The sequence below is a fragment of the Lissotriton helveticus genome, chromosome 5_1 (genome assembly GCF_964261635.1).
Source record: "Lissotriton helveticus chromosome 5_1, aLisHel1.1, whole genome shotgun sequence".
In the NCBI taxonomy this organism is placed as follows: domain Eukaryota; kingdom Metazoa; phylum Chordata; class Amphibia; order Caudata; family Salamandridae; genus Lissotriton; species Lissotriton helveticus.
The window spans coordinates 1,783,597,998-1,783,622,111 of NC_136065.1; the positions used below are offsets into that span (position 1 = coordinate 1,783,597,998).

Genomic DNA, 24,114 nt, shown 5'->3' on the forward strand with positions numbered 1-24,114 from the left:
TTTGGTTTGCCATCTTTTGGATTATTTTCCAATAAATACCTTAGATTTGGTGATGGTTGTCATTCTTGTTTGTTAAGACTGTAAGAAATCAAGAGCTCTTCATTTATGTAGAGGCAATATAAACCTTTTGTTACTAATCTAAAACTGGTGTAAGTTAAACAAATAAAATATAATTATGTAAAGATATTTTTCGACAGAGGTTACTAGGTGAAATTTGCTATAACTGTAAGTACTTATCTCTATAATATGATTACATACACATACACACTCACACACATTTGTATCTTCTACTGTAGGAAATACTCTACCGTCAGCGTAAATCAAAGACAGAGTTACAAGTACTGAGGGTGTGATTAGATCCAGGAAGGAGAAAAACACAGTTTGTTTGGAGTCAATTTCAGTGCTGATTTGCTCAATAATTCTCATTACGTTATTGCCTTGGTTCAGGAAATGTTGTAAGGCTGAACAATTAATTTCTCCTGATAAACCGAAGATCCTCACAAGTATTTATTTCTCTTACAATTCTCCTTTCCCCCTGAGAGTTTGATTAGTGGTCTCAAGGAGTTTCAGGAACTCTAGGATCCTCTAGTGAGGAAGTTGACAGCGAAACAATGTGTGGCATTCTTGCCGAATGGTAAATCTTTGTGACAATAACCCACAGTTTAGCAGTCTATCAGCCAAGTCTGCACCAGGTATATTGGTGGTTTTGTTGGTATTCCATACATGTTCAGACTTACAGTTGTGTTTTGTCTCTTGGTAGCCCCACCAGGTTGGGCTCCAGCGCCTAACAGATAAAAAACACAATCTCCCACTTCTTTCTTCTTGTCACATGGGGGTATGTGACCCTACAGGCAGCATCATTGTGTTTTCAATCCTGATTTCAATCTGCAACACCATCAGATATAGCACCTAGCAGAGGTGGGGGGGTAACACCCTTACTCTGAACCCCCTCCCCACCTCCAGTCTCTGTCTGTATTACTCTGATAAGTGAGTGGTCAGTTCAAAAGGTTACACTAGTGTTGTTCAAAACTGTGCTGCCCTAGTGTACCCATTACAGCGATTCCTTTCCATGGAAAAGCAAAACTCATCTCACCTAAACTGGGTTATTGGCCACTGATCCGTCGAAAATTGGAGCAAACCCCGTCAAAGACCAATGGTGGAGGAAAACAATCTAAAAATGTGCATTGCCATAGAGAGGAGGAGTCACAATGTATTGTGACTCAAAAGACTTCTTTGAATAAGTTGCAACCGTATGAGCTCAATACTAGATGGCAGGAGTATGCACCTGTATCTAGAGCTACACGTGCAACAACTACGTATTTCTCTCCTCCTTCTTTGACGTTTCATTGCAGGAGTGGGCCTACCCCTTTGCTTCCCTTATACATTTCTCTGTTATCTCCTCTTCATACCTATTAGGAAGGTGTTGTCACCCTCCCCTCCAGCACAAGTCTGGAGACCCCTGTAAAAGGATTCAGCCCTTCTGAAGTATCCTATGGAAGCAGCAGGAAGGCTGCTTGCTGCAACTGAGAAACTAAATGCAATGAATGTAAATGCACTTATCAGTACCCATATAATGAGTTTTACAGTTTTCCTGCACATTGTAATGGAAACCTGGGCACTGAGAAACTAGTTAGTGGTTTCTCAAAGCATAGAGTCAAAGCACCATCTGTATTAAGCAGGGAAAAAGTAGGGGAGCAAGCGAAAAGCATATTCTCTCCAGTGTCGTTGCATGGGAATAAGTTATACACAGAGCTCAATGGTCATTTGCAGATTTCTTCCTTTTCCAGGAATGGCCATTCACAAAGAACACCGGACATTCTTAACAGCAGTAGACTTTTAAATAAAAGCTCAAAAACGGTTGAAATTCAGTGAGAGTGTTTAATTTAAATTAAAAAAGGGAAACAGAAAAAATAATGAATGCTCCTGTCAAAAGGCTGGGGCAGCTAAGCTCCAGGAGGACCTTGCTTCACAAGCCAAAAGTACAGCATGCAAATGAGTTGCTGAATCTGTGACTTCAAAAAGATGGCTATATTTTTCTCTAATGCATTTATGTTTTTCTTTCAAAAGGATCACTCTTGGATGGATAATTTGAATCACATGCCAAGTTAGTTTTAATTTGTAATTAATGTGTTCATTTAAAAGAAAAAGAAACAAGTATTACTCAATTTAAGATGTTGATCCCCAACGTGAGTAGGATAAATCAATCTGTGTTAATGACTATAAATAGAAATTTCATTTCTCTGCAATTCCTTTTTAAGTACCATCCTTCTAAATGATAAAACTTTGGCGCAGCGTTAGTGAAATATTGCCCAAGACAGACTGGTGACAGGTGTAAGCAACTTGAATTCTACTTTTCTGTTAAATACATGAAGACCACCTTCCGTATTCATTTACCTCGTAGATCTGGCTGTGTACGGACCCCTCCCATGGTCTGCCGGGGCATACGAAGGGAAGTCCGCAGTGGAGTGTGTCTCTGCTCATCTAGGTAAGCGAGGTCCTCCAGGTGGGCAGAACTGGTGGCTGAAAAGAAGAGCGGGAAGTGCCATAAGTATTAGAAAACAACACGAGTCTCACAATTTACTTTCACACATTTTTCGTGCATAAAGGACTTATCCGCAGCACTTTCGTATACTACAATGAAGCGGCATACTCTAATTCTCAGTCTGATTAATTAAGGGGGTTGGACGCCCACAAAAGAACGACTGCTCCTGAGATACACTTATGTAATAAAAACACATTTGGAAAATAGGTGACAGCAAACTGATTTCCTGAAAATGAATGCTGATATCATTGGCTATCCTGCATACTTTCTAGGTATGTACTCATCTGTAATCTGATTTTGGCCAAGGTTTGCATGGCATAAGGAGTCAGCCTGACCCCAAATACAGATAGTGCAGCAGATTTCTGACACTTTCTCCAGTGGGAACCTGCGTTCTTGGGATTTATATGTGGGTTTTTCATATGGAAGGGGATGTTAGGAATAAGCCGAGTATAGGAAACTCAAGGAACGCTTTCTCCAGTACCTACGGTTGGCAGCCTGTGGAAGGCACGTCCACGGGAACATTCCAACGCTTCAAATATCTTTAGCAATGAAATGTGGGCTAAAAATATTGGAACATACATTATAACATCCTGCACCTAACCGTATATTTATTTTCATTGTTGGTAAGATGCAGGCATTCGCTGAAGCACCTTGAAGACTCGCCATGAATAATAAGAACACATTTGAATTCATCCCTCTTAACTTCTGAAAGATCTCCAGCTGCGGTGGGCTCTGGGACTAGTCTGATCATACCACCAATCTGATTGCTTGCTTCGAAATCATGTACATACCTGAACTGAGCACCATACTGTAGTGAAGTACATCCTTGCAGGAAAGGACAACCTAAAGGGGACCAAGTTGGGGAGTCCTTATATCCCACCATGGAAGGGACCCTTATGACCCAACCCATTCAACCTAGCTGGGACAGCGGGTGTCTCTTCCTTGGCAAGGGAGTGCAGAGTTACACTGGCACTCGCATTCACCTCGTCGGTGGCTGGGAGCACTATATAAACGCAGTTGCATTTCATCTTTACTCCAACACCCTTGAAAAAGTCCAAACATGGGTGTTGAATCATCATCTAAAAGTCAACCCCTCGTAAACTGAGTTTCTTTTAATCTCACCTAAGAAAATCCACATATCTGCAATGCTTAAAATTGGCACGTACTGTCCCGTGGTGAGTGCCTGCACCTCTTGATTTGAAATGGAGGGTACCTGCACTTCTCAGAAGTAAAAAGGTACTCTAGATAGAGAGTACCTACAATGTTCTATATACATTTAAAGCGCTGCCTATCTGTCCAAACACGGATAAAATACTGTTAGTTATTTTATTTATTGTTTCGGCTGACAGCCTTATAATATATTTTAAAAAAAACATGCCATATAGGGACAATTCAATAAAAACCTGTGCACATCAATATATCAATAAAGTCGTTAAAAAACATACAGAAGACAGAAACGTGATTTTTCTTCGAGGGCGTACGTCCTGAGAATAAGAGCATGTTTGAATTCTTCCACCACAGTACAGTGCAAGTGCAATGGGATAGGTACATATTATCGTCAGAGGCTACCTCCTAAATATAAACTTATACATCACTGTTGGTTAAAAACAAAGAAAGTTAAGAATTTACTTTTTTCCAGTTGTAGGCAGTTTTCCCCACACCTAAGATGTAAAAGTACAGTGCAGAGAAATGGTGCAAAATTATTCGACCTATACATAAAATTAGGATATGTTCCATGAATTCTTTGGGCACGGAACATATCATGTCATGGTGCAAGTGCGTTGGGGAAGGAACATATTACAGTCAAAGGTTACCTCCTAAATATAAACACTATCTACACAACACTATTAGCTATGGAAACATAGGGAGTTGAGTATTGTCTTTTTTCCAGTTGTAAACAGCTTGTCCATCCACCTAGGAAGTAAGAGTGTTGTACATTAAAGTAGTGCAAAGTAAATCTACTGATCCATACAATTATGTGTTCCGTGGAAGAAACAATCAATTTCATAAAGGTTACCTACTTAAGCATACTTCTAGAGTGGAGGGCAACTCTTTCAAGCAGGGCCACATAACCCATAAATATGACGCTACAGAGGTAACCACATTCACATCACCTGATTTGATACATACAGCCATTGCTGGTTTCACACATCTGACGCCATAGTGTTTGAAAAGGGGAAGAAGCCATCTCGGCCGGGCGGCTACATATTTATTGCAAAGCAGCATAAAATGGGTTAGGTTATCCAGACCACCAACAGTAGACTCACAACAATCAAATCGGCCATCAAACATTTGTATACGTATCAAGAAATCCCTAGTTGGAAGGATCAAATACTGGACTCTCCTGAACTGTAAACTGTCTTGTTTAATTCATTATAAAGCAGGTCTAGAAGTCCGATAATACAAAGGAAGAAAAAAAAGGATTGGAGCAGCAAATTACACATGGGCCTGTGAAACTTTGCGGCTATACGTGGGTATAAATTAAAAAAAAAAACATATGTATGATCTCCACAATGCAAGAATACACCAAGCCAAAGATGATTTTAGTACATCTATAGTCGGACGGTTTGATAAGAAATGGCGAAAGGGATGCAAGAGACAGAAGTAAGTCTTTCAACGCCAGTTCTCTCCAAACAAAGGAGAATGATTCTGGTCAGCGCTTAGTGTTGGTTGAAGTATGGCGCTTTCTTGCCATTTTCGCAACCCAAACACGCTTTAGGAATAAAAATACAGGTACAGACTCCGAAACACAGCACTGAGAATTTGTCGTCAGTGATATGTCCCTTCTTTATCAAAATTGTCTCCGGCGACCCTCCAAACAGGTTAGATCTTGTACTTACCGTCTCTCTTTCTGTAGTCCCCGAATGATGTTTATTAGATTGAACAAAAAATTATTTATCAGTCTTGATTTTTTTCTCCAAAAGTCCCTTTTCCTAGTTTTAAAATGTTTTCATGCATGTCCTAGTATCACCGAAAGGGCAAGAAAGTGACTCAAAAGAAATGCGTTACTTACCTGTAACAGCAGTTATCCAGTATTGGTGTCTTTCATAGATTCACATGCCTGAATCATTCCCCGTCGTCGAGATGGGTGTCCCCGGTACATAGAAAAGTAATGTCCTATAGACATACATAGAGAAAGTAGGCCTAAGGGCCTTGCCTTAGTAGCCTATCTATGTCCTTTTGTAAAAAGGACCAAATTCCAGTAGGTAGCCAATCAGCTACCACCTCCCTCTAGAACCTTCCTGTCAGCAGCCTCAGTCTCTCAGATTTTCGTACGCACTAAGCTAGGTAGGCGTAATACATGTTAGAGAGAGAGAGGTGAGCCCTTCCAGGGGAGGCGGGAGGGTTGCATGTGAATCTATGAAAGACACCAATACTGAATAACTACTGTTACAGGTAAGTAACGCATTTCTTATCCAGTATTATGGGTGTCTTTCATAGATTCACATGCCTGAATCAGAGTACCAAGCAATACATTATGCACATTTCTGATGGAACATCATAAGCAGTCTGAGATAATACATATCATGCGACTAAGAACCATCAATAAATAACAAGAAGTAAGTAAATAAATGTGCATACCAGTGAAGGATGGTGGGAAGGAGGAAGGCTCACCTCACTGGAATAGGTGGCGAAGCACAGCCTGGCCCACGGCTGCATCCTGCATCAGTTCCGTATGCAGGCAGTAATGCCTGGTGAAGGTATGCGGCGATTTCCAGGTCGCCGCCCTGCAAATGTCCAGTATCGGCACTCCAGCGAATAGCGCCGTTGATGTGGACACAGCTCTTGTAGAGTGAACTCTAACCTTGGAATGTAATGGCCGTCCGGCCTTGTCGTGGCAAAAGGCAATTGCCGAAGATATCCATCGTGAGATACTTTGTTTGGAAAGTGGCATGCCTTTTCTAGGCCTGCTGAAGGCGATGAAAAGCTGATTAGTTTTTCTGAAGTTCTTTGTTTTGTCCAGGTAAAACTTGAGACACCTCTTCAGATCCAGAGAGTGCAGGGATTTTTCCGCTGCAGTGCTGGGATTTGGGAAAAATGAACGGAGGACCAGAGGTTCATTAAGGTGGAAGTCCGACGGGACTTTAGGAATAAATCGAGGATTAGTTCTTAAAATCACTCTATTTTCCTTGAATTGCATTTAAAAATACATTTGAAGACACCGTGCACGTGCACATCTCCTGTCCGGGCAGGCACGACGAGCAGGAGACAGGGAGGGAACAAAACATGTCTCCCTTCCTATGAAAAGCACGCATTTTGGACCTGCGCCAATTAGAAGCATGGGTGGAGCTTCCACCCCGGCTTCGGAAGAGAAATTGCAACAATAGATCTCGCAAAGCGAGCAGCGCAAATCGCAGTGTCGCTAGGCAAGGCCTAAAAACGAAGTTACAATGCTCCTGTTCCATATAAATGTCTCGCTGTCAGCCTTTTAGGCCTCCATAGATCAGTTTTGGTTAGTTATTACTAACCGACTTTATTCACTGTGACTTTTGTTCTTTGTCTTTATGTGATTCATTCAATGGATTTGTTCAACATTCATTGCTACTTACTCAGGCTCTGTTTTAAAGCAATCTAATGTCCTACAGCCAAGTCTGCAATATAGAAAACTGCATAATTTATAAATGAATGTCACCCTTTCAGCATGGCGTCCAGAAACATAATTCGCTCGAGCCAGCTCACTTGAAGAGCTACGTGGACACAGTTGTGAACTATACTGTGTGTTTGCCCACTGGTTCCCGACTTCTATTACGGAGTCTACTATCGTCTTTTGGGCACCCCCCAAGTCTATCGTACATCCTGAAATTAAAAGATACACATTTGTTAGACGAATATACTTCTCTGAAGGTGCCGTTTTGTTCAAGACGATCTAACCAGGGAAGCAAGAGGAAAGCTACAGTGCGAGACACATACATCCTGTGTACTCACAAAAATAATTAAGAAACAGATACAGGTCCTACATTTTTGGATCACCAGTACAGCGTAACTATATCACTGTCTCAGCCCCATAAAGATATGGTCGTGGCCCTCCTGATGAAGGCACACTAAATGCTGAAACGCACGTTGAGAAGATCCATCTTATAGCCACCACTTTTTCATTAGGTGTTCATTAACTATTTGATGTTTTTTTATTCTATTCTAGATATTGTTATATTAGTATGTGATTGTTTTTATGTAAACTATGTCCAGTCATAATTATGTTGTCCTTCATCAATGTACTGTCTGAGCTGTTTTTTCAAAAGTTTCTAATACAAGTAAAATAAAATTGATAAATGTTTTAATATAGTCTAATTGGGTTCACACTGAGTTCTTTAGATCGTGATCCTGTTTCAGAAATGAGTTGTTAATTTGTCTGAACCGATTAATTGCCTAGGGATTTGCTCTCAAATGTATCACTTCCTATGAAAAGAACGCATTTTTGAACTGTGCCAATTAGAAGCATGGGTGAAGCCTCCACCCCCCCACTTCAGAAGAGAAATCGACAATAGATCTCGCACAGCGAGCAGCGAATGCCCTACGTCGCAAGGCGAGACCTAAAAACAAAGTAAAAATGCTCCTGTTCCATATAAAGGTCTCTCTGTGAGCCTTTTAGGCCTCCATAGATCAATTTTGGTTAGTTATTACTAACAGACTTTATTCACTGTGACGTTTGTTCTTTGTCCTTATGTGATTCATTTAATGGATTTGTTCAACATTCTTTGCTACTTACTCAGGCTCTGTTTTAAAGCAATCTAATGTCTTAGGGCCAAGTCTGCGCTAGAGAAAACTGCATAATTAATAAATAAATGTCACCCTGTGTGAAAATAGCAGGTCTGAGGTTAAAACCCTCCCTGGCTGCTGGAATTCTGAGAATTTAGTCTTGCGCCAAGTTTGGGAACTCAGAACATATTAACGTAGGTCTGGAAGCAGAGTCATGATTTCTCTGAGGAAGACGTTCTGTGGTACGGTAATTAAAGACATGGACATAGAGGAAACATACTCCAAGGGCCAAGTCAATTACTCCATTGGGGGTGGAATACATAGAGCTGGTCGGGACAGAGACACACGCAGAAATACATAAATATATTTAAACACTTCAAGCATTGCATTGCACTTGAACTCGCTGTTGCAAATTGCCTAACGGCAATTGGTCACTCCTAAGGTATCAAATGGCCACTTTCTAAACTCCGTTGGAAAGTTGTGTATAAAGTGTTGATGCGTCTCAATCCTTTCTGTCAATGCCATGGAGCCATTGGCACACCGACTTCGGGTAAAAGGACTCTGCTGGGGCACTACCCATTAAGTGTTGGTGTATGCTGATAACTTTCTGCTGTAACTCCGGATGCTGCAGCAGACATTGAGTCGATATCCACGATTTTCTGGGATTTCAAGGAGGCAGTGAGCCTACGCGTAAGTTGGGGGAAGTCAGCTGTCTTCCCACTGAAATGGGACACGGCCCCGGGCTGTACACTTGGGCTGTGTGCCGCTGAAATGGACTACAGCAGCAGTCCGTTACCTAGGCATCACACTGTACCACTCACAATAGGAATTATTTGAAGGCAATTTCTATCCCGCTTTTGAAGGCAATTTGAAGCGGGCCTTTACGTCCCTCAAATCTCAAACGCGATTCTGGTAGCGACTACCCCTCTCCCACAGTGGCAAAATCGTTCTGTCAAAAATTATCGTTCTTCCACACCTATTATATTATTTTGTGAATGTGCCGGTATATCCCCACAGGCAAATTTTCAGAGAACTGGTTCTGATGCTGGGAGACCTATTCTGGGACAGGAAAAGGCAGCTGGTAGCACTCAACAAGCTCCAGTGGCCGGTAGGCCAGGACGAACAAGGTGCTCCATCCTGTGAGTCCTATTACCTTGCGGTACTGCATCAGTAGTATTCAGACGGTTAGCAGGAAAGAATTTATACAAGACTAATATCGGGAACGGCCCCTCCCCCTTTATATTCTTCACCAACTATTAGACCCAAGAGCTAAAATACATTGCTTCTGGTCCTTACCCGTCTGGGTGGCCAAGAAGTGCCTCGCCAAGATCTTTCAACTGACAAAACACATGAAACCCTTTTACTCTACCATTCCTCTTCAAGGGCTACTTTGACCCCCCTGTACTCTTCACATGGCGTGAGTTGTCCACATGGCATGAGTGAGTGCTCCCAGAAGACAGCAGGCTGCCTCTTCCAAAGCGAAAGCATGCTTACATTTGACCAACTGCGTCAACACCATGGCATCCGTCTAGCCCAGTTTCTCCTACATGGGCGACTACTTGCAACGATCCGGAGTCTGTTGCACATGCCTCCACTCATGCCATTATACATGCTCTGCACACCATGGGGACAGCGCGCCACCAGGTAACATGGCTCTAAAAGCCATCAGAGAATACACCGGAACCTCCCTGACACACGCACTTCTGACACATTTTGGAGGAGGATCTGACGCGCACCCTACTCAACACTGAAAGGACTATGACCCTAGAATCACCCAAAACATTTCCCCAATACGCGATTCAAAAACATAAGGTGCTTCAACTGTGCATATCTCACACCCTCACGGTTAAACTGTACCTTCCACAAAGGCCACCTAAAGTGCCCCAAATGTCAGGCCCAAAAAGCTGACCTCCAGCACGTGTTATAGTCACACCCTAATATCGACAACTATTGTCACACTACACACGACACCCTAGTCACCATTACAAAGCTTACATTGCTGAATTCATGGGAAGCAACAGTCCAGGGAATCTTTAAAAAGAGGAAGAATCATAAAGTACGGGCACGCTTTGCCAATCTCGCTTTATTGCTTGCTAAGCGTCTTCTCACCACTCACTGGAGAGCCAAACAACCCCCAGAGATTCCCCAATGGCACAGGGCACTCCTCGTTTGAGGAGAAGTAGAAAGCACTGCTCTACACTGAGAGGTAGCCAGACGCCTCCGTAAGCGACCCATAGCAGCAGCCGGGGACACTATGATTACCCAATTCTGGGAACTGATTCCCCCTATGACTCCCCCATTCCCCCCACTTGAGCTACCTCTAACAATCTATTGTGGCAGTTACCGTCTACAAATATCACCAACCCTGCAGCCCTTTTTCACCACCTTGCCATAGGTCACGCGCCTTCTCCCCCAGGAAACTATCAGGAGGAAACCTGGTAGCCTATGCAGGTACCGCTCTAAGTACTACCACCCCTTGGCACTCTCCAGCCACACTCACTACTCCTGTACTTTCCATTTGCAACCTCGCTTGTGCCATCCCCTTTGCTACTCCCCTCCATATGCAACCCCTACCCAGTTTCCCCATCTCCTCGTCTGACAAACGAGGTTTTACACATTGTACCAATTACCATAGATTAACCGGGACCAATACACTCTAATCCTCACACTGTAATGTTCATGCGCTTGTAACATATGTATTCAAATGCTCAAAATATAATATTGTATCACCTGAACTTAGTGTCTCTATGAATAGCTCCAATATTGCTCGAACCGATTGTCATAATTGTTTATCCTCCCTTGTTTCTTAATACTGTAACAGTTGAAAGAGCCTAGGAAGTGGGCACCAATATTACGGAGGATAAATGGGTGTCTTATTTTGCCACCATTTTTAAAAGCACATCCACCCTGTCGCATATGCCAGCTAAGACGCCAAATGAGGATGTAGTTGTGTTCTCTGCAAGAGAAGTGGAGGAGGGCATTATTAACCCTCACAAAGAAGAAGGCTCCAATCCTGGTTGCGGTGGGTAACGCCGCGGCTAAAGAAGGATGCCCAACATCTTGAGGAGTTTCCACAATCGTGCCAGTGTTCAAAAAGGGAGACCGTAGTTGCACTATGAATTATAGGCCAATCTCCCTAATTGACTCAGTTGTAAAGGTTATAGGGGGAGTCATATTAAAGAGACTGACAGCTTGGGCGGAAGAGAATAAGATCATCTCGGATATCCAGTATGGGTTCCGCCCAGACCACTCGACCATGGCACAATGCCTTAATCTCTATTTGATTCTTGCAAAGTACACCATCGCCCGCCTAGGGTCAATCTATATGGCCTTCATGGATCTTTTATCCGCTTTTGACTGTGTCAATCGGGGAAAGTTGTGGCAATCCATGAGGGCCATGGGAGTGGAGTCAAATCTGGTGGACTTTCTGATGGAACTACATAGAGACACAAGGGTAAACATTAGATACGCCTTAGACCTTAAGGTAACCAGGAATTTTAATACCGAAAGGGGGTGCGACAGGGGTGTATTTTGGCACCTTTCTTTTTCAATCTCTACATTAATGATTTAGAAGGAGCACTGCTGGAAACAGGGGCTGACTACCCGTATGTGGGACGGCGGGGCCTGCCCGTCTTGCTATATGCAGACAACGCAGTCCTCTTGGCCCGTACCCCTAAAGGGTTACAAACCCTACTTGATGCTTTCCATGGGTTTATGGACGATAGAGATCTGCCATAAACAATTCTAAATCCTACGTGATGCAGGTAGGGTTGCCCCCAAAAAGACAGTACCCCTTCAAGGTGAATAGTGATAGAGTGCCAATATGCACGACCTTTTCCTATTTGGGCGTCCTACTAGATGATCGCCTGAATTGGGCCGCACTGTTAAACAAGAAAAGGGGAGAGGTTACCAGGTTTAACGCTGCGCTATTTGGCTTTGCAGCTAAAATGGGCAACCGCTCGATGGCGGCAATGTTAAAGATCTACCGAGCTAAGAGCGTATCTATAGCTAGTTACAGGAGCGATTTATGGACTTGAGGGCTTACAGGTGACGGAAAACCACTTTTTAAAACGGTTGTTGTGTGTTCCAAAAGGGACTGCGAACTTAACAGTACATGAAGAAACTGGCACCCCATACATCTGCGACATTTTGGCTATGCGTCCCCTAACCTTTTGGCTCAAATGTTGGCTTAATAAACATCTCGATCTCACGCCTAAACTCCTAAAAGAGATCTTGAGCCTGGATTACATGACCCACATTCCGTGGATAAAATATTTACATAAGTGTTTTAGAGAGCTGGGACGCCCGGACCTGTTTTTAACACCCGATTGCATTGCCAGGGAAGATGTGGCTCTTGTAAAACACTCCTTCACTTTACGTAAAAAAAATGGAAAGAGAGGAGAAAGAATTGTTAAAGATTAGTGTTTGTAAACACACGATGCTTAAGACATGCCTAGATCTGGAGCCATATCTACAGTGGCCATTACCCGCTTATGAGCGATTTCTGCTAATCAGGTTTAGAATGAACTATTTCCATCTTTTACTAGCTGTTCCTGGGGATGTCATAAAGGGAAAGTGCTAGCACCCTGTGGCTGCGACAATATGTCTCCACAGGATCTGCTGCACTACATGTTTTTTTGCAGATTTTATGAAATGCCCAGGAGCTTTTATTTAAAAACCCTTTTAAAAAAGTTAAATTTTAAGCAGGCACGCCCCGCTCTCTACTACTTACAACTGTTAAAACCCGAATGTGTCCCTTTCGTGGCTGGCTTTCTGAAATGTTCACTGAAATACAGAAAATGTTTGGAACTCTAAATGAATTGGATAAAGTATCTTATGTTTTAACTATTTTTAAACATTTAATGGATCTCTGTGATGCCCCCCTTACACTATAAATTACTGAACACATACTATAATCATTGCTTTATAAGCTTGGGAATGTATATTTATAGTAAATATATACTGTGTATTTTAAATTGTGATTGTAATGTAGTCTGTAATTTGTAACTTTTATGGTTTCCTACTGTGTAAACCGAATAAAGTTTATTGAAACTACTGTTAACAGTGTTGACGTGTTGTTCCCTTCGTCGGACACAGATGTGAGCCCTGTGTATGAGTGAAGTGTGCATGTATGGACATGAGGAGCTACAGATAAACTCTGCTATGCCAGCAACTGTGAATGTAGCCAACAGAAACTGTGCAGTGATAGCTGGCTTGTTGTGGAAGCTTCTGCTTGGCTTAGGAAGGACACCCAGTTTTCACAGCAGGTAGTGAAACTATTCAGATGTTATAATTAGACAATACGAGGGGATTCCATACGCAATATTTTGAATACCGAAGCATTTGTGTAAAGTGTTACCATGTTCATTCTTAAGAGTCTGGTTACATTAGAAACCATCCACTCTTGAACAAAGCCATGTCGTCATGGTCCTCTCTCAGTCTTTCCTGCTTGCTGTATGGATTTCAATCTGATTCAAATACGGACTTGTTTAAGACATCCTTGGGAGATGGGGGTTGCAGAAAAAAATTGGGGGTGGTTCATGCTTACAGCATCCAACATATCAGATCATATGTCTTTCAGATTTGACACAATTTCATTTCAATCTTTTCCAAAACTTTATACAATTGCTTCAAGACTCGAGAGACAAACAGTTCCATAGGCTAATGCCTTAGGAAATGTCCCACAATAAAGCTTGATTTTTAACAGGAGATAGGAATGGACAACCTTAAATAGCTAGCAAAGACACCAGGATCTTGAAGAGACCCGTGGGCGCAAATGGGCAGCATTGAAAACTTCATCAATGTTCATACAATTGACAACGGTAAACAATGGATGTCACCTTCATGACTGCACATTTCGCTCTTTATATCTTCGGAACTCGTACGCACTGGTTTTATGTCTTTACCACACCAGTGGCTCAGGAGTGCTCTTGGATGGCTGTTTAATCTAACCTACTCAGCATGACCCCAGTACAGACTACAACCCTGGGGCCTTTTCATACAAGTGCTCTGGAGACGAAACAGGTGTTTGCGCCCACTTTGTGTGCCCCTGGGGCACTTTAGTATTACAGAAGGGGCCGCATGCGCCTGTGCGACCCCTTCTGTAATACCGATAGCAATAGCGCACATAAAGCACCAACACTATCTTCAGAGAGCGTTCCCTCATTTGCATGGGGGGGGGGACCAATAATTGACAGCTATCTAGCCTCGCGTCCACTGAGGAACGCGAAGGGACCAGAAAAAAAAGTACAGACCATGGTGACATATGCAGATGGTGAGGAGAGTCTGAACCTATAATCCAGAGGCATTTATGTAAAGGCTTAAAATAAATACACCTGGAATACTCTACATCAAAACCTGAGTGGTGCATATTGTTCTTCTGAAATTTATTTATCTGATGTTTTGTATAGTGGAAAAAGATCTCAAAGGGTGCAGAACACTTCACACACGTCACAGAGTCAGTGCTGACCTGGGAAAAAGAAAATCACCAAACTACCAAGTTACGTGAAATAACCTAGAAGGGTCATAAGTACGGGCCTGTTGTAGTAACATGTACCTTTGCACAAGTGTCTTAGGGCCATATGTATCAAGGTACTAATTAGCGATTCTGTAATAGCGATTTTTAAGAAATAGTTACTTCAGAATCGCTAATTGGTATGTATCAAGAAAATTGCTATTTTTTGATATTCCTTAATTGCGAATTCGCAATTAAGGAATACTTTCCCATTCATTTCCATGGGCCAGGAGGCCCATAGGAATGAATGAGAAGTTATTCTCAATTTGCGATTCGCAATTTGCTAATCGCAAATTGAGAATAATTTCAAGGGTGCAGGGGTGTCTAAAGGACACCCTGTTGCACCCCTGAAATATGCATGGGTGCACATGTGGCGCACATACATGCCCTAGGGGCATGTATGTGCGTCACATGGCACTTTGAAAAGTGCAAAAATTTCCATTTTTCAAGGAATTCGCAACTTACCACCAACTAGAAGTTGGTGGTAATTTGTGATTCCTTAAGGCCATTTAGCAAATTTTTTTGGCTTCTTACATTGCATTTAAGGAATCGCAAAATTTGCGATTCCTTAAATGGAATCGCAAAATAAGGAATCGCAAATTTTGCGATTCCTTAATTTGCATTCAGATTTGGGTGATACATATCATTTTGCGAAAATGCGTTCGCAAACGCAGAAATTCTGCGAATTTCGGCGTTTGCGAACGCATTTGGGCATGATACATATGGCCCTACATAATCTACTACCCAAGTATATTGGAGCTGCCCTGGCACCAAGACATGAGGTTGCTTACCAATCCAATCCAATCCAAAAATTCTTTATTTCGGCCATTTGAGACCATAAAAGATACATTAAAAAACAAATAAAACACATGGAAACATACAGCGTAAAAACATGGCAAGGAGCGAAGGACTAATTAATTCAGTGCCTATTAAAGTCTGAGAAACTGGGGACCCAGTTAGCTACAGTTCATTACAATCCATTACACTTTTAGTAAAAGGTTATCCTTTCAGTACTTTTCCCCTTATCTGCCACATGGCCATTAAATACTTGGCTACCGCAAAAACAAAATAGTGCAGGGTACTTGTCTTCAGGATTCTGTATGACTGTAAATAGTTTCTAATGCCCAGATTCCTACACAGTGGCGCTAGCCAGTACTTTCTCGGTCTATTGTAAGCAGTGCAGAAAAACAGCATGTGTAGTTCGTCCTCCTCATTTGTACTGCACCCAGGACAGTTTTTATCAACCAACGTTGTCCATTTGCTTGTGAATGTTTTGAGGGGCAGTGTACCAAACCTCCACTGAATAAAAAGTTTCCTTGCAGTGATAGAAAATATAATATCCATATAACCTTCAAAATAAAAAGAACTTTTGGTGGCCAAAAATTGTTCGGTGAGGGTGCCGACGTTTGGTACACACACAAGCGAAATTAGGCTTTTGTCCTTAAAAATCTTGGTGAGCATTTTGCGGGACACCCCTAGACAACCTCTTTCGGGATCATCCCACAGCTCAGCCAATCCCAGTCGATAGAATTCTCGTTTAACATATGCCACCCATGGAATTCTGTCGCAATGGTTAAGGTTCAGGACGTGCTTGAGATCTTGCCTGTAATGAGAAAGTTCACCAGTGGACCAAAGCTTGTGCCAGAACCTCAGTGGTTTTAGAGCCAATTCATCCCCTATTGAAGGGAGCCCCAAATCCAGTCTCAGTGGTAACAAGGGTGTAGCCGGGCTGATGAGAGGTGTTACCTCGAAACCGGGCCGGTCCTCAGATGCTTGTTTCCGTTCTGGGAAGGACATGGCTTTTGTAGTTCGGACTGGACTGTTCCCATGGGGCACTGGGTCAGCGCTGATTTGCATATCGCCATTGTCTAACCCAGGGTGGTGTGGAGTGGAAAAACGATGGATTTGGGCCCAGATCTTTGGACTGGGGTGAATGTGTGACATTGATCCACATTCTGTCCATCATTGTTGTGTTTGCAATTACCGCTCTAAGTGTACTGGGGATGCTCAGACGTGAGTCCCAGGCCCTCCACACCACTGGAATCAAGCTAGCCGGGCTGATGAGAGGTGTTACCTCGAAACCGGGCCGGTCCTCGGATGCTTGTTTCCGTTCTGGGAAGGACATGGCTTTTGTAGTTCGGACTGGACTGTTCCCATGGGGCACAGGGTCAGCGCTGATTTGCATATCGCCATTGTCTAACCCAGGGTGGTGTGGAGTGGAAAAACGATGGATTTGGGCCCAGATCTTTGGACTGGGGTGAATGTGTGACATTGATCCACATTCTGTCCATCATTGTTGTGTTTGCAATTACCGCTCTAAGTGTACTGGGGATGCTCAGACGTGAGTCCCAGGCACTCCACACCACTGGAATCAAGCTAGCCGGACTGATGAGAGGTGTTACCTCGAAACCGGGCCGATCCTCGGATGCTTGTTTCCGTTCTGGGAAGGACATGGCTTTTGTAGTTCGGACTGGACTGTTCCCATGGGGCACAGGGTCAGCGCTGATTTGCATATCGCCATTGTCTAACCCAGGGTGGTGTGGAGTGGAAAAACGATGGATTTGGGCCCAGATCTTTGGACTGGGGTGAATGTGTGACATTGATCCACATTCTGTCCATCATTGTTGTGTTTGCAATTACCGCTCTAAGTGTACTGGGGATGCTCAGACGTGAGTCCCAGGCACTCCACACCACTGGAATCAAGCTAGCCGGGCTGATGAGAGGTGTTACCTCGAAACCGGGCCGGTCCTCGGATGCTTGTTTCCGTTCTGGGAAGGACATGGCTTTTGTAGTACGGACTGGACTGTTCCCATGGGGCACAGGGTCAGCGCTGATTTGCATATCGCCATTGTCTAACCCAGGGTGGTGTGGAGTGGAAAAACGATGGATTTGGGCCCAGATCTTTGGACTGGGGTGAATGTGTGACATTGATCCACATTCTGTCCATCATTGTTGTGTTTGCAATTACCACTCTAAGTGTACTGGGGATGCTCAGACGTGAGTCCCAGGCACTCCACACCACTGGAATCAAGCTAGCCGGGCTGATGAGAGGTGTTACCTCGAAAGCGGGCCGGTCCTCGGATGCTTGTTTCCGTTCTGGGAAGGACATGGCTTTTGTAGTTCGGACTGGACTGTTCCCATGGGGCACAGGGTCAGCGCTGATTTGCATATCGCCATTGTCTAACCCAGGGTGGTGTGGAGTGGAAAAACGATGGATTTGGGCCCAGATCTTTGGACTGGGGTGAATGTGTGACATTGATCCACATTCTGTCCATCATTGTTGTGTTTGCAATTACCGCTCTAAGTGTACTGGGGATGCTCAGACGTGAGTCCCAGGCACTCCACACCACTGGAATCAAGCTAGCCGGGCTGATGAGAGGTGTTACCTCGAAACCGGGCCGGTCCTCGGATGCTTGTTTCCGTTCTGGGAAGGACATGGATTTTGTAGTTCGGACTGGACTGTTCCCATGGGGCACAGGGTCAGCGCTGATTTGCATATCGCCATTGTCTAACCCAGGGTGGTGTGGAGTGGAAAAACGATGGATTTGGGCCCAGATCTTTGGACTGGGGTGAATGTGTGACATTGATCCACATTCTGTCCATCATTGTTGTGTTTGCAATTACCGCTCTAAGTGTACTGGGGATGCTCAGACGTGAGTCCCAGGCACTCCACACCACTGGAATCAAGCTAGCCGGGCTGATGAGAGGTGTTACCTCGAAAGCGGGCCGGTCCTCGGATGCTTGTTTCCGTTCTGGGAAGGACATGGCTTTTGTAGTTCGGACTGGACTGTTCCCATGGGGCACAGGGTCAGCGCTGATTTGCATATCGCCATTGTCTAACCCAGGGTGGTGTGGAGTGGAAAAACGATGGATTTGGGCCCAGATCTTTGGACTGGGGTGAATGTGTGACATTGATCCACATTCTGTCCATCATTGTTGTGTTTGCAATTACCGCTCTAAGTGTACTGGGGATGCTCAGACGTGAGTCCCAGGCACTCCACACCACTGGAATCAAGCTAGCCGGGCTGATGAGAGGTGTTACCTCGAAACCGGGCCGGTCCTCGGATGCTTGTTTCCGTTCTGGGAAGGACATGGCTTTTGTAGTTCGGACTGGACTGTTCCCATGGGGCACAGGGTCAGCGCTGATTTGCATATCGCCATTGTCTAACCCAGGGTGGTGTGGAGTGGAAAAACGATGGATTTGGGCCCAGATCTTTGGACTGGGGTGAATGTGTGACATTGATCCACATTCTGTCCATCATTGTTGTGTTTGCAATTACCGTTAACAAAGAGGCAAAACAGGGTCGGCGCGAGAACGGAGCCCTGTCTTACCCCCCTGAGAACTGGAAATCTAGATGACAACGCCCCATCCCTCCCGCACCTAACCTGGGCAAAATTACCATCGTGGAGCCTAATTATTGCCTGTAGCAGCTGTGGAGGAACACCTAACTCCCTGAGCACCGCCCATAATTTCTTGTGAGGTACTAAATCAAATGCGGACTTCAGGTCCACAAACACCATGTACAGACTCCCCCCCTCGATCCCCACTGTTTTCCAGTAAAGAAGGAGGCGGAAAATCTGGTCCAGGGTGGACGTGTTTTTACTGAAGCCCACCTGTAGCGGACTAAGGATCGCATTGTCCTCCATCCAGTCAAGGAGATGGTCCAACAAAAGACGGGCAAAAAGTTTTTGGGGTACATCAATAAGGCTGATCGGCCTGTAGTTGGCCGGGAGCAGAGGAGAGCCCTTTTTAAAAATCGGTACTATCTCTGCCCCCAGCCAAGTACAGGGGATCTCCATCCCTCCCAAAATAGAATTGAAAATAATTAGGAAATAGGGACCCCAGATCTCTGGTTGGTGTCTAAACAAATCTCCAGGAAGTTTGTCGAGACCTGGAGCCTTCCCCAGCGCTAATCTCTCCATAGCATTTAATACCTCACCCAGCGTCAATTCTAGTTTTTCTTCGGGCTCAGGGGGGCTGTCAAGAACTGCCTCTGTGGGAATTACAGAAGTATCTTGATACAATTTACTAAAATGTGATTCCCATACTGAGGCAGCGATATTTGGCTCCACCGCTGATTTCGGCTCGCCTGTACCTGTATGGATTAGAGACCAGAATTTTCTTGAATCCCTGGTTTCCAGTGCCAAAGATAGGTCATGCCATCTATCCCAATCCCATTCTGACTTTGCATGGGCGATGGCTTCCCTATATTTCCGTCTCAACTCAGATACTTTGTTCTTGTCGGTGCCAGACTTGATCATAAGGATCAGCTCGGTTTTTATCTTTTTACATGTGGAATTGTACCAAGCTGAGGTTGGTGTCCTCTTCTTCCTACTCACTGCCTCAGAGTAGAAAACCTCTCCTAAGCTTCCCACTAGGTCTGCATGGATTTGGGCGAGTTTCTCATTAAAATCAATAGCTCTGGGTTTATTAATCAGTTCATCCATTTCAACTAACTTTGGGAGTGCCAAGTCATAAATTTTCGTGATGCACTCTGTTGAACTTACTAATTTCCCCCATCTTACCCTGCGTCTTCATTTGTGTCAGTCGGTGGCGTCCCTTCTTCGGGCACTGGGTGCACCATATCTAAGCAGAGAGCATTATGGTCGCTATCTGCTCTTTCAATTACCCTAAAGTCCAGAACCTTGGAACACATGCTTGTGTCTACAAAAATGTAGTCCAAATGCGACTCGTGGTCCTTCCTATTGAAAGTACACATTGAAGGGGTATCAGATGGAGTACGCCCGTTACAGGCCCTCAGGGCGTAGTTCAAGGTTAGGGACGTAATCTGCACCGCTAAGGGGGACCATGATTTCGGGTTTGGGGATTGGCAGGGGGGAATCCCCCAGTAATCATCCTCAGCTGTTAGGGCACCCTCCTTTAAACCTTTCAGTGGTTCAAAGTGGCAGTTGAAGTCTCCACCCATCAGTATCTTGCAATCAACGGGTAGTTGTCCCAAGAATGAGGATAGATCATCCAAAGTGGATGATTCCATGGACAGACTAACTGGGCGCGAGTACACATTGACAATCGCCAGATTGAAGGCGTGTGGCCATTTAAGAAGAACACATTTGTATGTCCTCCGAATGGGTTGGTATTATCTCCGCTGTACAGCCAATGTGACTAGCCACCCAGATAGCGAGTCCACCGGAAGGCCTCCCTTTGCCGCCCCACCTAGCATGAACATAGAAGGTTGCATAACCCGCCCTGGAATAGAGTTCCCTAGCCCAAGTCTCCTGAAAGAGGCAGATATCATTACTATCTACTAGGGAGCCCCAGTCGTTAGAATCTAATTTATTGGCGATGCCTGCAACGTTCCATGAAAGGACCTTCATCCTTTCCGGACCTGACTTAGGTACCATTCCCCTCTCTCTCTCAGCAGCATTGTCTGTGCATGGCGGTGGGGACCTATCCGAGAATAACCGCCCCTCTTGGACCCCCAGAAAAGTTGCATCTTGAGATATTAGGTTATGGTGAGGTGATCTTAGCAATTAATTAGTAGGGAAGCCCAGGGTACTGATGGTAGTTGACCTCTCTGGTGAAGAGGGGACAGGGCTGCAGTTTAAAATGTCAGTGACATCTGTCCCTGTCCCAAACAAAACAGTATGGGGGGACCACCCCTTCACTATCCCCAATGCATACAGCCATCGAGAGTCAGTCAACCTGGTCAAGGCAGCTGTATCTGTTAGCATGAACATAAATACTATATGTAAATGTGTCATGACGTGGAGGCCTATACCTTGACCCATCGATAGCAAATCCCACCCTAGTCCAGCCGTCGTTTGCCCCTAGATGCGAGTCATCGCCTCTTGGGTAAAAAAAACGACAGCGGGACCAGTTCAATGGATGTATTCCCTGTGCTCCCGAGCCAATTACATATGTGGGGGACAATCTGGGAATTCCTAAAGCTTACAAGGATACAATCACCCCCTATTTTCTTTACAGTGTGCCCAACCCATGGAACCCTCTTAACCATCAGTATTTCCCCTCTCAGATTTGGTGGTAAAGGCCTATGAACGTTCAACCAGCTAATAACTTTGTTGCGTAAGGAGTCAAAAGATTCCACCGCAAGGCTAGAGAGCTCAGGTACCCCAGTCAGGATTACAGTGTGGGCCGCCGCCTCTGGAGGCAAATTAACTACTTTTGGCCGGATTAGGCTATTGCCAGTCCGGTTAGGGTGGTCAGCCATTACGTTGAGCAACTTTTCCTGCCTCATTGTGGTAGTCGGAATAGGCAACTTTGACTTCCTAACAAGAGGCACAGGAGGGAGTTGCCTTGGAATAGGTAATGAGTTGGGTTGAGGTGGGGTAACTGTGGGAACATTCACCGTGGCAGTAGAAGTGAGCTGAGTTGGAATCACAGCACCAGGAACACTAGGTGGAGGGGAGATCGCACTATTAATCCCATTTACTCCTTGAGTGCTTGTTCGCAATCCTTGCTGGACAGCCCTACCCCTGCTTGCTTTTTCTATGGCTAGAAGTCTAGCATCTATACAATCAAGTTTAACCAGCAGGGGGTCTAGCAGTTTTTTAAGGATGTTAGTGAAAGAGTGGATGGTGTGGTCCATGCTGCTAGAGGATCCCTCTCCAAAGATAAACGGGCCAGGTTGCAGTGACGAGTGAGTGTGGGCAGGGTGGATTGGGCTCACCATTTCATTGGCAATCACGGCAGCAGAGGTTTCCGTGACATCGGTGATGTTAACAGTGGTGTTTGGGATGTGATCCAATTTTGCCCTCTTAGCACCCTTTGACTGCCTAGGTCTTTTTCTTTTCGAGACTGCACCCTCCCGGAGACCCCGTGAATGTGCTGAGTTAGAGTCACTCCCCTCTTCCCGCGTCAGAACTGAATCGGATATTGGGGGAGATGTCGACTCTTGGATGATAAGGAGTGAGTCTCGATCTCTTTGTGAATTGGATGGTGTCCTCAACTGCTGTAACACTGATTCAATTGTTTGGTCGATGCTATCCAGAAGGGATAAATGGGTAAAATCCAGCAGTTCTGTGGATCTAGCATTCGTGATTGAGCCCGGGGAAACTCGCTGTGAACTTTCAATCCCCTCTGCTATCTGTTTTTCTAGGGCTGTGAACCGTTATTTACCACAGTATTTGCTTTGATGAGAAAACTATCCAGAGTACCTGTTACCAGTGTGGCCGCTTTGCTCCTCGTCTCCCTCGTTGCCATATTAATCAATTCCTGCTGCACAAGACCAGATCAGATTATAAAAATAAGTAAGGTTCAAGCAAACCAAAGGCAGCTGGACACGGACTTAGAAGGGTGGCCCGGTCCGGTCTCTCCCGGGCTCGAACGCCCGGCGCCGTCCCGCGGACGTTCCGCGATGCGCGTGCCGGGGCGTGAACTTATAGCCAATGGGCGGGTAGAGCACCCAGGAGGGAGGCGGGGTCGATCAGGGAAGAGTCTCCAGGTGCGGCTGGTAGGCACGCCGCAAACACTCCTGGGACTCGCAGTCCCGCTGTGGCTTCTTCCGCCCACGATGATCCTACTACTGCCTGGGGCACAGGTAGGGAACAGAACTCCAATTGTCACTGTCTGCTCCTTCTGGCAACTGGGGATGTGGTGGCGTGGTAACCGTAGTAGACTCTGCGGATGGATGGCAAAGTTTATGGCACAGTTTATGGCAGAATGGGATGGAGCAAGACCAGGTACTGCTCTTTTCTTTCTGCTCAGCAGGTACTTGGATTAAGTGCTTGCCGTGATATTACCAGTTCACACTGTACGCACTATACGCACTGCCCACGCTAACTGAGGGACTGTTCAGGGACTATATCAGATATTTATCATTCAAGTACTGACTCCAATGTCCTAAAATAAAAAAATATGACCGAGCACGGCATGAGTCCACACAAGTTCCCGGGCCAGGGCCCCCAAGCTGATTAAAGTCCCAACACTGGAGACCACGGGGGAACCACGGAGAATGTTCCTGAGGTCCCTGAGGTCCAAGCAAGTTGCACGGCACAGACGTACGGCGGCAGGCGAGGGGCGAATGAGGGGTGAGGGATGAATGTGAACAGCTCCTGACCGCCTTGCTCACCTTGCTCTCTCGCCTCCAGACGCTGTCGCCCCACCGCCGCCGCTGCCGCCGCCTCTCACTTCTTCTGCCACTTGACTGCCTGAAGCCACACGTGCGCCCCGTTTCAGACACGGGCACCGGACTTCGGCTCCGACCCTCAGGCTCCTTGTCTCCTCGCCTCCTAACATCGCCTCACTGGCCTCACTGGTGGCCTGCGGGCTTGTAGGTTCACGGGCTTGTGGGCTCGCTTTCGAGCCGTCCGTTACAGACACTGGGCTCCGTCCCGAGCCGCTGTCAAGGTGGGATACAGGCGGGATGCGGGTAACGGGTTA

At 45.2% G+C, this 24,114-nt stretch overlaps 1 protein-coding gene across 6 annotated transcripts in view; it reads right to left on the reverse strand.

The window, feature by feature from the left end:
• Window positions 1–24,114, reverse strand: part of TANC2 (tetratricopeptide repeat, ankyrin repeat and coiled-coil containing 2) — a 2,511,073-nt gene that overhangs the window by 604,483 nt on the left and 1,882,476 nt on the right. For all 6 annotated transcript variants that reach the window (XM_078645079.1, XM_078645083.1, XM_078645080.1 and 3 more), the window contains one exon: window positions 2,395–2,520. In XM_078645079.1, coding sequence (XP_078501205.1) covers window positions 2,395–2,520 — 126 coding nt within the window. The remainder of the gene's footprint in view (window positions 1–2,394; window positions 2,521–24,114) is intronic.